Here is a 16710-nt window from a genome sequence, read left to right on the forward strand (position 1 = left end):
ATACTTTAAAGACGCTACTTAAAGTTTCCAAGTCGCATTGGCTATTCTCGCTAAAGCCTAAACTCTATCCTTGAAGGATATAATGTGTTGATGGGGATGTTGGCACTAATTCCGCAATCGATTACCTCAATCCCTTAACCCCTCTGTAAATTCGAACGTAATCTTTTCTAATTAATCTTTTGTAATAAATAGTGCGATATGATACTACATTCCTTGTTTAGTATTGACGTAATTGCTTACGCAGCAATCCAAACCTTACTCCAGTTAGTGGCAAGGTTGCCACAGTACCTAGCTGTCTTGCTTATAAACTGACATTATGTTTGTTTATTTATTTATAATGGCTAGATTTTAAATTGTTAATAAACCTTTAATTATACATTCAGGGTGAAAAGCCAATGTCAAGTTGATTTCCGCGGCCAAACTAAGCAAAAATATAATAATATATAAATATATTTATATAGAAATAAAATGTATTTCTCAAATCGCCCTCGTAATATCCGCTTACCTCACTGAATGATATGTTAAAATGTAAATGTAGTTAATATGGATGGTAAATCACGCATTACTTTTCATCAGGCGAAATTGCTGTCGAACGTTAGTTTATGCAAAATAAAAAACGAAAATCTTCGATGACACAGGTAGCGTAAATTGGAATGTTCTTTGGAAAATAAAAATAAGGTATTTAATTAATAACTTTTGTAATACGAACTAAACTACAAAAATATTATAAATTTTAACATCTAAGGACTAAAGTAAGCTATTTTACTAAAAGAAGACAAGTTAGGCACAAAAAGACACGCTAATGACTTAATAATAACACCGAAATCTTAGTTCAATAAAGTTTAAAGTTCCTTGACCGTAAGTATCACGGAAAAAAGACAAGGTCTTCACCAGGGAGCTCAGTTTATTTCGAATTAAAAACATATCTTCTGTTTCCTATGTTAAAGGTCGGTATATGTCGTGATGAAGTGCATGTGTGACGTTTCCGTGTCGCAACTACCTTATTGTGGTAGTTGGAGTGAAATTTTGATTCACTAGTTATAAGTGATCATGTTTAACGTTGGTATGAAGGGCCACAATCTTTGGAAGACGTGTAAAATTTTTTACACGCATTGGGCCTGAACCTATGCTTTACATTAGACCCGTGCCTAGTAATGGGACGTATAATAAGATAGGTAATTGACGAAATAGTTCCATTAAAGTATTGGTTAATTGGTCGAATTGCAATTTTTTAAATAAATGAATCGTTTGCTATGGAAAAATAACTCTTGGCCAAAAATTCAAAGCAGGCCAAACTGCAGGGCGGTGTGTTGACGGAGACACTCTCCTCTTTTACAACATACCTGCCTAATCCTACCTACCTATCATACATATAATTATATACAGGGTTATTCGTGAAGTAGTAACAATCTCGCAGGAGTATAATAATAACACCATAAACAACATTTGCAAAATGACAACGGACAGAGGTTGAAAGCGTGAAACACACTCACTGAAAGCGGGTGCGGGTCGGGCGCGTGTCGTGGCCGGAGCGCGGCGGGTGTCCAACCTGAGCCTATCCCGCGACCGCTCGTGGTGTGTTGTCCATATAAATACACGGAATTACATCTGCCGCGCTCCCGATCCGACACGCGCCCAACCCGCACCCGCTTTCAGTGTATTTCAAGCTTAAAGGTTCTACGAACGAAATTAATCGAAAACTTTTTTATGCTTAAATAGGAGTTATAAAATTTCACAAATATATATAATTCGTTTCATGTAGTCCGTATTGTTTTAATGACTCGTGTAGCTGTGCTATGCCAAGGGTACAAATTCATAATTTTAGTATGGCAAATTTTACAGCGTAGAATTACTAGAACATACTATATTACGTGCCTAGAAGTAAAATTTTGTATGCAAATATTTTCAGCGGCAGCTAAGGTTGTCTACGTGTCTTGGTTGTATGAAGTTGTCTACGACTTGACGCGTTAACTGCAAACATGCAGTCAATCTGTTAGCGGCCTAACCGACATTTTCTTATCTTCTTCTTCGTATCTTAATTCGCGTGTATTTGTTTTTTGCAAACAAACCGACGTTTCGGACTTGTCTTTACAGGTCCCATGATCACGGATGACTACATAATCTGTCGGACACACTCGGCAAAGAGTAGCAATAGCAAAAACCTTGATAACAGTCCAAAGGGCAAAGTTTGATGAGCTTACAAATTTACAACACACAGTTACCAATTGCTTATCATTGATTCTAAAACGCATGGTTTGTAGGCAAAAATAAATTAAGCTAAAGCGGAACTCAAATTATCACCGATTTCGGTGAATAATCAAGTTCCTGTTATTTATTATCAGCTGCGCAGTGTTTGAAGACATGTTTTAAATATAAAGTCCAGAGAGCGCACTTGTGTAGGTATATCCTCATGTTTTGACTTTGTACTACAGATAGCATGACTAATTTCATGTAAACACGGCACGTGCAATGATCGCTCGGTTGAGGTACAACTGTAAACAATGCTATGAACTCTTTGTTCTATTTTTCTAAATATTCTTCATATTCTTTTGAATCTTTACTGTCAATTTTTGTAAGAGTGTAGCATAACAATGCATATGCAATATGTAATAATACATCTACGTTATATTCTTCTTCAATACTAACTGATTGACTATCTAGTTTTTCATATTATGAAATTAAATGTAACACCTTGATTTTGATATTCGAGGAAAATCGATTATTATTATTTATGTCCTTAATGGCGGGTAATGAGCTTGGACACTTTTCCAATAGGTATGGCAACTTTAAAAAAGAAATTATTAGATGACATTGGATCCCGGCCCTTCAGCCGAAATATGAGAGATAATAAACACGGAAAGTAATTTATGAATGTAATAGTAATAGCATGCATAAAAAATGTTTTTTTTTTCTATACTATTTACGGTGAACTTAAATACAGGAATGAAATAAACTGAATTTGATGGTAAATCTTGTACGCGGCGAGTAACATTTAACGACATTTCTGCGACATCACTGGTGTCACTGACACGTTTCACATTGGAATAGAATTTAAATATGTAAAATTATTGTCTCTAACAATTCTCGTACGGTTGAGATGTGCTGGGATGGAGTAAACACCAAAGTGCAGACAGAAATGCACGTCATAAACTTTCTGGTTTTTGTACTTGAATGTTATTGTTGGTAAGGGTGCGTTTCCATTATGTCGTGACTATAGATAGTCGTGCAGTTTAAACTCTCGTGGCTTGTCACACATTAACTGCTTTTCACGACTTTTTTGATGTTACGACGACAGACTGTCTTGACATGGGAGGAGCTAGAACGACAGTCGTCCCACGATAAATAAAACGCCGCTATAAAAATGTGACGACAGATAATTGCAGTTTCAAACGATTCTGTCTTGCAAATGACAAGGCGGCTACCGTGAACCGATAAATTGTCCTCACGATCTAGTGGGATCAGCTGGACACGCAGTCGTTCAACGATAAAATAAACGTCCACGACACTGTCATGACAGATAGTCGTGATACGGGAATAGGCTAGACGCAACAGTCGTCTATCGATAAATAAAACGTTATGACATAATGGGAACGCGCTCCTAGTATCACTATGACTTTGCGTTCTTTCATTTGTTTTTGATACCAGAAAAAATCGAGAGGTGCAACCTTTCCAAAAACCATAACGTTTCTATTGCTTTCTTAGATAATGAGTTACCTTTCAATGTTCGTTAGAGAATCCATGCGTTTGTGCAGGAGGATGCATAACTCGCATGCGTGACTCAAATTTTCGTAGTTGTGGAGTTTCCCCATAACATAGGGCCAGTGTTCGCCTATGAAATGATATAGTTTGTGCAAGGTTGCAAAGTTGTTGTATGACGCGAGTGCTTGTATTCAAACCTAAGCAAGCGAAGGACGCTAAGATTGAATTATCGAATTCAATAATATAATTCTGAGCGTGTGTAGCAGGTTTGAAGACACCGAATGCAAAACAACTTTGTTGCCGAGCGAAACACACAACTTTTCATCTCGCTATAGCGAGGGAAATGGTAGATAAAAGAAAAACAGTTGAACTATACCTTATCAGTTTTAATAAATAAAATTAGTTCTCGTTGTCAATTTAATGTTAACAATAATAAGAATAAAATATACCAACGGTAGTTGAACGTGTCAGTATGTTTTTTTTTTATCGAAAGAAAATGTGCACAGATTTCTATTGAGAAAGAAAGCCTTTCCGAGCTAGTGAGGGGAAATGAATTTTTATTTGTTTAAAACATGGCGAATGAAAGATGGAACATAGTATAACGGAACACATATTTTAGCTGATTACACATTCAAAATTTTACTTAAAATAAATGACATGCACAAGAAATAATCGGTCAATTAATGACGACAAAATAATAACTATCAATGTGAAACTGTTAAATATTATACATATATACACATTAAGTACTAATTTCATGTCAACGGTTACCTAAAAAAATCAGTCAATTTGTAATAATTTTTGTTTCGAAGTCTATTTCTAAGTCTTTTATTATATATGTTGATTAAATTATTTGGTAACGTTTTAATGTCTTTTGGTAGAGCATTATAAATTCGGACATATATAGCATTGATTTTTGTAATAAGACAGTCTGGGTTATTGTTATTGTACAACAGTCTATTTGGATCTATAAGTATGTACCTACAATTTTTTTTTATGATATCAAGCGACAGACAGAACGAATGTCTAGTGTTAAGTGACACGCCTACCCAGTTATATTGCCACGTCAAGCTTTAAATAGCAAAGAACTGAGGAGCACTGCAAGTTTGCTCATTGCCTTGAGACATAAATTTTACAAGTATCATGTGCCTGTAGCTTCGTCAGCACCCTTATCTTTTAAAACCAAAACTTTACCTTCCAATACGACACGGTTTGACGACCTCGGTGGCTCTGCGGCTCATACTGTTGGTGCTGGATGACGAAATCCCGGGTTCGATTCCCGGTACGACTCATTTGAGAAATTACCTTTACTAATTTGATCCAGGTCTGGGTGTGGTTATTTGGCACGTTACAATATCTGTATGGGTAGATAAATACAAAAACTATTTATTAATAAAAACAAAACGTTTTGTCCTCAGATGTGAAAGTGATTCTGAAATCGGTGTCTGGGCGGCTGCGTTCCGGCGAACTGACGGCCATAATGGGCCCGTCCGGCGCCGGAAAATCGACACTCCTCAACATTCTCACCGGATACAGGTAAGTTATCTTACATTGCGCGTTTAAAATATGCATTGGATATAAAATGATTTCTGACGTCAGTGCACTGTTATAGCAGGAAAACGAACAATGAAAAACTTAAAACTGGAAAATTTGCAGAATTCTCGATTTAAAGAATATTTTTAAGATATACTTGAATAAGACATTGTCTTATATCGATTCTTTTGTTACATTACTCAGACAAAGTGACTATTTTTCATGAATAAACATTCTTAAATTGTAAAGACAAAAATGGAAATGGTAATAAGTTGCCAAATAGCATACTTTATTATTATTGCCCTTTGCGTCATTTGTTTATTAACAAAAATTCGAGGATGTATATTTTACAGACATTTATAATTGTGTTATTAATAAATAAATTTAATTGTTAAGGGCTACAGCCCCACTGACAGCTTCTCTACCGCTAGAGACATCTAGGTAGACGGTTTTGGCCAAGGTTCGTAGTGATAAATCATTGACAAAACCTTGATCCTTATCTTGTTATTTATAAAATTAATTGAAACAAGAAAATGTTACCGCTAGTTCAGTCTCAAATGTCAATCTAAAAAAAGGTCGCGAACCAAATCGTTCTTCCAAAGATTTTTTGTTTTTATTTGTTATTTTTAGTCAAAAATTAAAGAAACAAAATATTAATCACTATGGATAATATATTCAAATTTAATTTTATTAGACGTTCGAATTGTCTTTGTATAGAATCGATTCGCTTGAAAATCGCATTGAAATTAATCGATACAAAAATATGGTTAAATCATTATGTGCATCCTTAGTAGTGAGAATCCACAGGATTGCAAGGTGGATATTGTCTAGAATTATCTTTTTTTTTCGCTTAGAAAAGATTTTGTACATTGACATATTTTGTAATAAGTTCGTATTTCTTATTCATCGTTTCCGCCCACGGTATTGAGCAGAAAAAGGTTAAAACCCGGGCGAGTTGACTAGGTTTTAACCCACTGCCCATCTCTAGAAGCAACCGCAACTAGTCAAAGTATATTTAGAAATCTAAAAATCGAGATTTGCACATCGAGCAATGACTGCCTTTCTATTGACAAGATCTTAACTTGAAGTTTGGTCTATGTTACAAGTATCAAGAACTAGTATCATAAGATATAATCAAGTTGCGCCGTGAGGAGCACGTTCTCGGCTTTCTCTATAACGTTCTAATGACCCTCGTATTCCACCTTACCTTAAGGAACTTTTTCGCTTCCTCGGGGAGGATCACAACCGTCAACTTAGGTCTAAAATGGATAACCTTCTGAAAGCACCTTTCACTCGCTTGGAGTATTTCAAAAACTCTTTTACAATTAAGGCTGCTGAACTATGGAACGTACTCTCGTCTGAAATCTGACATTCAAAGTCGCTTCCCATTTTCAAAACTGGATTGCATAAATATCTTCTGACAGTCTCTCTGTCCTAGTCTGCAACGTCTATTTATTTATTGGTAAGTATAAATTTATTTAGGTATATTTATATATACTAATATACATGTAGGTATACTATATCTTTATTTCTTATTTGACAAAAAATATAATGTTAATTATTGTTTTTCTATACAATTCAAATTTTGCTATAGGCACACTACGTATCCCGCTCCGGTTAGCTCCGGTAGGTTAGGTTAAGGCCGCCTTTGCTCACATTAGTTTTAAGCTGTCTATGTACTGTTTTTGTTCCTGTGTGTGAGTAATAAAGTGTATATCTATCTATCTATCTATATATCTATATAAATATGTTCCTATATCTTATTTGTTTGCTAATTCAGATAGTTGTTTCGTATTATAGTAAAGAAATGATAACTACGTCATAATAATCGTACGTTGGTTTTATTATTTTTACGCCGTCTTGTTTTATTATTGACGGCCATAGTATTGGAATATTCCGCAGAAGTTGTTTGCCATTCCTTTCTTAACCTTATTCTTAACCTTTAGCAAGAAATTTTAGTAATTAAGTCCCGACGCAAATTTATAAGTTTGAAGCCTATGTTTATGTGTCTGTCTTTTTTATATGATGCCAAGCGACGAAACGAACTATTCAGGTGTACACCTGATGTTAAGCGACACGCCTACGTCCATAACAGTTGCAGAGCCACTCAGAGCTTTAAGTCACAAAGATCTGACGGGTACTGCCACTTTGCCCGTCACCCTAGGACATAAGTTGACATGTCCCATGTGCCTGTAATTTCACCAGCACCGCAGAGTCAAGAAATCCTCACGAATACACTCCGGGGAGGCGAGTGTATGATGAACCTGACGGAGTTTCACCCCGTCGCTTCTCGGTGGGAACTCGGGAACGCAGTTGCACACTGCCGCGAACCCACCAGCAACCGCCGTTTACGGCACCACTTTGGGAGACTACTTAATCTTTTTTTTTAATTCCACATTTGTACTGTATCAAAGGCGCGATGCTATTGGCCTACATTTTGTCTTTGACAGTATGTGTGTATGTGTGAGAGGATTTTGTATTGAGTATACTAAATTTACTTGATACAGTTTTTGTTAAGTTTTTGTTTTTTTAATTATATATTTTTTTGTTACTTAAAAAAAAAAATACTTTACGCCTTGTAAGAGAAAGGAATATGTTATACATTGGTGTGCAACTAGCTATTACTATATATACAACGGTAGTGTATTTAAAAGTTTTGTAACTACGTAAGTAGAAATATTAACTTTTAATCATTCCGGTTCTTTAGGGGGAGGAATTATCCACTCTATGTGTATCACTTGGTAGTAGGTAAATATACTCTGATTATTCGTATATCTGATAATAATATATATTTTTTATTTATTGAGGTCAACCAACAGTACACGTTCCAAGTAGTACATAGTTATAAATAACAAATAGTAACCTAATGAATAGTCAACATCATCAACAACTGTCGAGCTTTAAATTGCGAGGATCTGAGTGGAATTGTTACAGCGCTCATCACCTGACACATAATTTAACAAATCCCATAAAATTCCAAAGTCGCGTAGGGCAAGACGATTTGGAATATGTACTCTGAGGTACCTGAGGTCAATACTCCATACAAATAGAAACTATTTGCTTGTCACTTGAACCTCTACCGAATTGCGCAAACGCAAGCAGCCTTTTGCTATGTGGTTCTTACGCCACCCGGCTCGCGAACGCACGAAATGTGCGAAAGCGTCTTTATTTATTTGGACATCCCTCTGTAATTGTTTTTTAATGGAAAATTGAACAATGACTACGTGTTTACAATTACGCTAAGATTATTTTCGATTCGTGTGCGGTTTTGTTGACTAATTTATTAGTTGCTTTAAAAGCTAAAGAAAACATCGTGCGTCACCCAATGCTGGTTGGTGTTGGCCAATGGTGGCTGACTCAAATCTATTTGTAGAGGAGACCTGTGGTGTGCAGTGTCACGTAACTTGCATATTAGCATATTAGTAGCAGTAGAGATCCTCCAGTGAAAGAGTCCATCTTACCTATTTCTGCCGCCAAGCAGTAATGTGTGCATTACTCTGTCCTCGTAACGAAAAAGGCATAACTATGCGTACTTTATTTGGCAGTTGTGCCTTTTTATGTTCCGAGGGCACTACTGTGTTCCGGTTTTGAATGATAAGGATGCTGGTGAAATTACCGGTAGATAATCCAAACCCAAATTCAAACCCAAATTCAAAGCACTGTACCGGCAACACCTACTCTCACTTCAAAAATCTGTGTAGTGTGTTTTTATTCTTTAACGTAGTCTGTCTAGAATCGAATTTTGTTGTTGCTTTGATCTATTCTTATTATGTGTATAATTATATTATAATACTAATTACATTACACAACATTAAATCCTCTTTACAGTAATAACTTACACCTACAGCTGTAATTATATTCACATTTGCTCATGCACTTATATGTCAAGCAGGTTATTTTAAATGCACTATTTACACTTTACTATGTATATTATTATTGTCAATGTATAACTTTACTCAGTCGTTATATTTTTGCTTTCTAATAACTTAATCCCTCTCGTTGGTTCTGACTGAAAACCAGCGCCTTAGGAAACTTTGGCATATGCTGAGTCAGCGCCGTTTCACTGCTATGACAATCATGTTTTGTTTTTTCTTTTATGCTAAATCTGTATTAGTGTTATATCAGTGAATAAAGTGTTTATCTATCTATCTATCTATAATTATATGGATTTGTCAATTTATATCTCAGGGTGACGGGCTCAGCGGCAATGTCACTGCAACTGTTATTGATAGGCGTGTCGTTTATAACCAGGCGCACAACTTGTTCGTCCCGTCACTTGGTTTCAAAGAAAAAGTCGAGGGTTCACAAAACTCAACGGAGATTAAACTTTCTTTTTAGACCAAACCCTTGTCTAGCAATGGGAAGTGCATGGATTGAAAATGATGATGCTTAAGTTTATTGGTAATAAGAAACGTGCCGACGAAACTCCGTGTTAGACTTAAAAAAAAAATTTCGAAAAAGAAAAATTTTTTTTGGTGACTAAATTTCAGCTTTACTACAATTGCCTGGTTAATTGAGGCAAAAAATATTTTCTGGGTAAATTAGACTAGACCTACGTTCCACAGTACACTGTTAATGGATATTGCTATGGTGTTTTGCTTCTTCCATAACGATTTGCACCAATTTCTGAGGCTTCAATGCAATTAATGAAATTTAACAAAGTTTACGTTTAGCAACAAGGTAATTTTGTATAACCATGTATGTTCAATTCGTTTGAGCAGTGGCAAAGACACTTACTTTGTATTCATAGCTTCACATGTCAAGGCAGTAAACACGTTTGGATGAAGGCCAGTGCTATGGAAACTCAGCCATGTTTAAAATCAAAAAATTTCAATAGCTGAATAAAATTTTATTTCTATCTGACATGTGGATCAGTTCGAGTTGGTAAACATATATCTCTTGCATGAATCACGATGACCCCGAAGTGATATCGTGTGGTATAATTGTGCTAGTTAGTTCGTTCAAACATCCATTTCTGCGAAAATGTAATTCATGTAAATTTTATAATAACGCTATTGAATTTATAGTTGGTTTTGTGTTCCATTGTTTTTTTTAAATACTTTTTTCTGATGCCAAGTGACCGGACGAACAAGTTGTGCGTCTGGTGGTAACCGTCACGCAAATTGCAAAGCTTATGTGCATCGACACTGCGCCCGTCACCGAGAGACATAAGAGTTGACAAGTTCCATGCGCCTATAATTTCTTCATTGTTACATATAGATAGATGACAATCTAGAGAATCGGAAGATTATGAGCGAGGTAAAGCTGTCCTTATAAGATATTAACTAAGGCCAGAGAATTCATCAAACTGGTTTTTGTTCAAGGCATATCCTCAGTCCGTATCGTTTGATTGTATCAGTAAAGATAGCACGACTTCGAGCTGCGACTTGCGCGAGAGCGACATACTGCGCGAGATGCTGCTGTTTTTGCAGAGATAATAGCAATATCTCGCGTTTCTATGTCGCTCTCTCGCATATTATGCCCTGTCGTGCTAACCTTACAGATACGTTTGAGTTGCGAAATAGGTTCTAGCAGAAACAGAATAAGACGGAACTTTCTGCATTCCAGCATTGTTGGGATTCGGGATTTCCTATTTTTCTCTTAAAGGACCATAGCTAGTAGTAGGCTGCTTGCAGTTGACAATTTTAATCTCTTTTTGAGGCGTTATCATTGTTGCTCTTGCATTTTTCCGATACATTAGTAGCAGCAGAGTTCCTTGTGAAACTTTGAAAGCTCTGAGTGGCAGTGCAACTGCTATGAACAGGCGAGTCGCTTACTACCAGGCCCATGACTTGTTCGTTCCGTCACTGGGTATCATAAAAAAATCACTTTTACCATATTTGAAATTGGGTCGAATTACTTTTTTTTTATTGCTCCCGTAAACAAGCTAAATGGTATCTTGCAAATAAAGGGACTCTTCTTGTGTCGGGGGTTAAATATACACATCAACATTTTCTAGGGTTCAAGCACGTTTTTGCTAATTACTGAAAATCAGATTTTTTTACTGATCTTTTCAATTCTAATGGATTTTTTTTGGTCAATTTCATTTTCAAATTCTAATTATAAACGTGGTTGATTCGTTTTTCAGTTGATTCATTATATTTAACCCCCGAACAAGTTGACTTTGAAGTCAAACAGAAACAACCCACGTTAAAATTATCAACATATTACTTTACCTACTCATAGAGAGATTAATTGTTTTTAATTACTGTACATGAAATTGTGTCGAATTGTTTTTTTTTAACGCTCTTGTAAACACCAAGCACTGGATTCTAGCCCAAGCACACTGTAACTAGTCATATTCGTTTAGTGAATAACTACGAGAATCCTTAACATTGCATAGGGAAATATAATATGAAACATGAAACAAAGATGGCCGACGGAGACGGATGTCATTATCAATTGAACTGGGTCACACGGTTGATTGCAGCTTAATTAATGCACTATTGCATCGTGTTCGTTCTAATAGACTATAGAATGCCACTATTTGATTTCAATAGGGAACTTGTTTATTAGGAGTTTATTTAAATTCATATTTTTATAGTTGGAAATGATAATGTACATAATTTTATTAAGAAAGGTGATATCCATAATATTAATCTTAGAATTACGTCCGAACTCATGGTACCACTAATGAAGGTAAACGATTTCTTTATGGGGAAGATTCCGGAGAATATATTAAGATTAACATTACCTAAGTTTAAAACTTACATTAAAAGTATTTTATTTCAAAATCATACTCCAAAATTGAATACTACGTGTTATAAATGAGGTATGGAAACACGACATAGGTCTAGATTCCATACAATTTTGACTCAAAGTGTATTTTTAAGCCTTGGATAGTAAATTGATCGAAGTTAAGGATGTAAGTTAGAGATGATGTACATAATCATACTTTAAAATTGGCTTTTCACTAATTCAAATTAAAGAGAACTAATTTTTTGAAATAGTTTTTCGGCCCTGGTTTAAAGTCCTATTTTTCGAGATACGACAATATCGCATTTCGGCGTCGATATGCGGGTGACCCCTGGAGGATTTTGAGGTGTTTTTGAAAGGATAATGATAGAAGTTATTGGTATTGATGCGAAGAACAAATCTTTGTAACAATAATGTTCACAGACAACCACACCCATTATTTGGTATCAAACTAGAGTATTCTGATTCAGAGCCACGGAATTCACCCAGAACACCAAAACCAAAGTTGAATTTGGTCAGCCGTGATCATGGGACCTGTAAAGTGCCCGAAACGTTGGATTGTTTGAAAAAAGAAATGTACGCGAATTAGATCCGCAAATAGTTTAATTTTTTTTATAATATCACGTGACAAGACGGACAGGTCGTGCGCTTGATGGTAAGCTTATAGAAGCTTAGCTTAGCGCGATAGTTATATACAGATAACTATCGCGAAAACCTAAAAACTCGATACAGAAAAGTTCGCTTTACAAATTAGTATATCCGCAAGGCAAACCTACTTTATTACTGTTCTTTATTTAGTTACAATGGATAGCCAACCCAATACATACACAAAGTACAGCTAATGAGGAACAACCAAAATATAAAAGCATTGTAAATATCGCCCTTATAGGCTTACCACAGCGCGCTAGTAGTAACAAGCGATTTTTGTTATTATAATAAGGTTTTCACTTTCAGATTTATATATAGCAATAGGTTACAAATTAATATTACTTAATATAAGAAAATGAAACATTTTTCCGGGTTTAAATCGCGTAGGTATATTTGTTTTTTCAAACAAACCATTTTAAAAAACAAATACACGCCATTTAAATCCGGAAAAATAGTTTCATTTCCCATGTGAAACAATCGTGAAAACCTAAGAACTCGATACTTAATATAATTTTATTTTAATGTTATTTTCATATTTAGTAAGCGTGAATATTTTAATTTTTGTTTTAGAGCTGAGCAGGAGCAGGAGGGAATCTTTAAAAATATTCAAATCACATAGTCTATGAAACTGATTATAAGTCTTAACAATTGTACTTATAACAGCAGAGATACCAAGATTGGTTCTAGATACACGAGTTTTAAAGGCTGTTTAATTTCTTTGTCTTGCTTGTTTGATCAACCAAATGGTCTAGGAATATTAAACCTCACCTTACTGAGAAGTGCTGGAGAATCTATTGAATGACTCACAATTTTATGGAAAAAACATAGATCCAGCATAGCTTCTTCTTGTTCCTTGTTGCTTATTGGCGGCGGCCTTTTTGGATTCCACCAGTAGGTATCGATCGAGTTTTCCGCTTAGTAATTTTCGAGGCTTCTGCAGGTTCTAATAGTCAAGTAGGATTGTGGGAGTGCAGTGTGAGAAAGTATAAGCTTTCGTATTAGATTTTGAATTTAGATGTTGCACAACTGTCGAAAAACTGTTGAAAAACATACAACTTTCGCCTCCGAGTTCGTCAAATGTTTGTGAACCTCGCAGACAATAAAAGTAATAATTGCTTTCGTAAGTATTTGTCTTGATTTGTTTTTTATGACTCTAACAATTAAAGTAAATATGTTATTGATATTAGTAAGGTATTGGAATTGTATTGATACAATTAATGACAACGCCTTGTCCAATCAACAGAAAGATTATGAGGACGAAACCATAGTACATCATCATAAAGTTGTGCGTCATTCACATTGTTCTAAAATAATCTTACATTTGGTATTGCTTTTTCTTGTTTTAGGATTTTGCTTTTAATTTTCTTTTTTTATTTAATTTTCTTTCCTGGCAATGTGACCAAAGTGATTATTTATGAAATAAAGATTTTGAGGTAGATTTTTTATGCTACCAAGTATCGGTACGAGCCAGTTGTGGGTCTAGTGGGCCACTCAGAGCTTTAATCGGAAAGATCTGCCCCGCACTGAATATGGTTCAGAGCTTTAAATCGGAAAGATCTGCCCCGCACTGAATATGGTTCAGTACCGTATGCTATTGAAGAGACTGTTTATTTGTGTACGTGTCCCTGTTTACGATGGTGACATGCATTTAAGTAGCGAAGAAATATTGACATTCCACAATAGAAGCCGAGTGTTTAAAGGGAAATAATTGTCATACTTGCTTACGTTGTATTTTGTAAATTCATTACGTAAACAGCTTCACGTGTCGTACATGTGTCAATATTTGTTTTCAACTGTATATTTAGTAGGTCTTATTACATTTATTCACTATTATTGTGATCATCAAAGATCGGTACGGACAGTGTTTATTTACCTAAAAGAAATTAACATAATAGGCAAAAACTCAAAACAAAATACACGCACGGGCGCATTTAAGGGAACAGAAAAAAGTGAGAATATAAAATAGTAACGCTTATATTAAAATAAATAAGTTTTAGACATAACGTAATAATTAAATGAACATATAGGTACTATTGACAGTAATCAATATTGTGTTGATCTACTCAAATTATTATATATATAGCTTTATTTATATTATATATTTAATTTTGAAGACTAAATTGCTGATTAAAGGAGATAAAAACCGACCTCAAAAGGTGCTTATCGGCTTTTTTCGATTTCCATGGGATCCCTTCATCAGATACTGTCTTCTTGGGACAGTGGGACTGTTACGGACTCCTTTGTACATTTTATACTTTTTGTTTGGTTGTCATCGTGACGGTGACTTGTTGACTTTTCACTTGACACAATACATGTATGTATTGTGTCAAGTGAAATTTTTCGATTTTTATTTGCGGAAAATAATTAGTAATTTGTGAGAGCCGAAACGAATGCAGAACAGCATCAACATACACCTCGAGAGTATACCCTTACAAAGAAAAGAAGAATTTTCAAAATCGGTGCACAATCGATGGAGAAATTGGTGTATACATGGACATGCCTATACAATTTGAGAATTTCCATCGACTTTCTTGGAATCCCATCATCAGATTCTGACTTGGTGACAATGGGACCACCACGAGAGTGCATCCTTTCAAACAAAATAGAATTTTCAAAATCGGTCCACAATTGACGGAGATATCTAAAAACACACGTACAGCCGAACGTATAACTTCCTCCTTTTTTTTGAAGTCGGTTAAAAATTAAACTATCCGTAGTAATATCCATGTTAGTTTTAGTAAGGCAAAATCGATCGTTATTAACTTGCAAACATTGCAACATTGCAACTAGATATTAGCAGAATAGGTAATATTATCATAATTGCGATAAAATCTCAGTGTAGTACAATGACCAGTGGTCACAAAAAATATCAGAATTGGGCTCAAGATTCTAATTGTATTTATATCGACACATCATTGTAAAGTAATTAATATAGTTATTTACTTATTACAAGCGACATGGGTGTCGGTGATTATCTATGTAAGAGTTAGGTGAGTTACTAACTCTGGGACCACTACTGAGGTACCCCCTTACCAATAAAAAAAGGAATCGTCGAAATTGGTTCACAAATTTCGGAGTAATAGCGAAACGTACATAAAAATTACTATGTAGTTGAGAACCTCCTCCTTTTTTGAAATTTGTTAAAAAACAATGAACCACGATTCTATAAAGCAATTTTCAAACCATCTTTACTGAATATCATTGTGTTTTATTAATGAATACTCAATGTGTGTTTAAACTTTGTTTGTATTGAGTGCACTCATAGGACGGTTCTTTTTATTAAGACGCTATTTAAAAGCAATGTAACTAATCAACTACACAATTACTACAATACCTAGAGGTACGTATATAAGAAAATTAATAAGAAAATACTTCCTGTTTGTGCCAAACGTATTTTTATTTATAAATTATAGGACAAGATAAATTTATTTCAATATAACTTCATCTAATACAATACAAGAAAAACAAATGTAAACAAAGCTATGATAGTATTAAACAATAAGAAAGGAACCTAAATTGTACAATCTTCATGGTAAAGTTATACCTTTTAATATTAGAGTCTAATGTGTAATTGCGATGCCTAAACTACGTAAATGTGTACCTGTATTTTAGGTATCGTTTTGAGTATATTTCTTTATTACAGCTTAAAAACAGATTTCTATGTATAACAGTAAAGAATTAGTAGTTGTAAATTAATGATTACCTATATAAAAATAATTAAGAAACAACTTCCAGCATGCCCTCTGTTTCATTGTAAGTTTTACTCTTAAGTCAGGATTTAACGAGGTCTTTTTACATTCTATTTTGTTCATGGCAAAATAATGCAAAGTAGAATTTAATTTAAAGTAAAGGACTGTACCAAGGAAGCAAAATAATCTATGCGAGTGTGCTGTGCATACGAGTTGAAAGGTATCTGATCGTCTGTGATTGGTTAAAATTACGAAATCAAATGCTGTAATTGAGTGCATTTTCAAAATAATTTGCCGGATAAACGGCAACTGTTTATCCGGCAAATGAGGACAGAGAGGACATCGCACTCGCTCAGGAGTTTGCGGTTTAGGTAATCGAAAGGACGGAAGTTGATGACTTAGACTCTAGACAGACAGACTGCATTTCAACTGCACTCCGACTGCA

At 35.0% G+C, this 16710-nt stretch overlaps 1 protein-coding gene across 1 annotated transcript in view; it reads left to right on the forward strand.

Moving 5' to 3' along the window:
* Nucleotides 1–16710, forward strand: part of LOC113227220 (ATP-binding cassette sub-family G member 1) — a 72891-nt gene that overhangs the window by 23726 nt on the left and 32455 nt on the right. Inside the window, exon 3 of the mRNA XM_026460117.1 lies at nucleotides 5118–5235. Coding sequence (XP_026315902.1) covers nucleotides 5118–5235 — 118 coding nt within the window. The remainder of the gene's footprint in view (nucleotides 1–5117; nucleotides 5236–16710) is intronic.

The sequence above is a fragment of the Hyposmocoma kahamanoa genome, unplaced genomic scaffold (assembly GCF_003589595.1).
Source record: "Hyposmocoma kahamanoa isolate Upper Pololo Valley unplaced genomic scaffold, ASM358959v1 202, whole genome shotgun sequence".
Lineage (NCBI taxonomy): Eukaryota > Metazoa > Arthropoda > Insecta > Lepidoptera > Cosmopterigidae > Hyposmocoma > Hyposmocoma kahamanoa.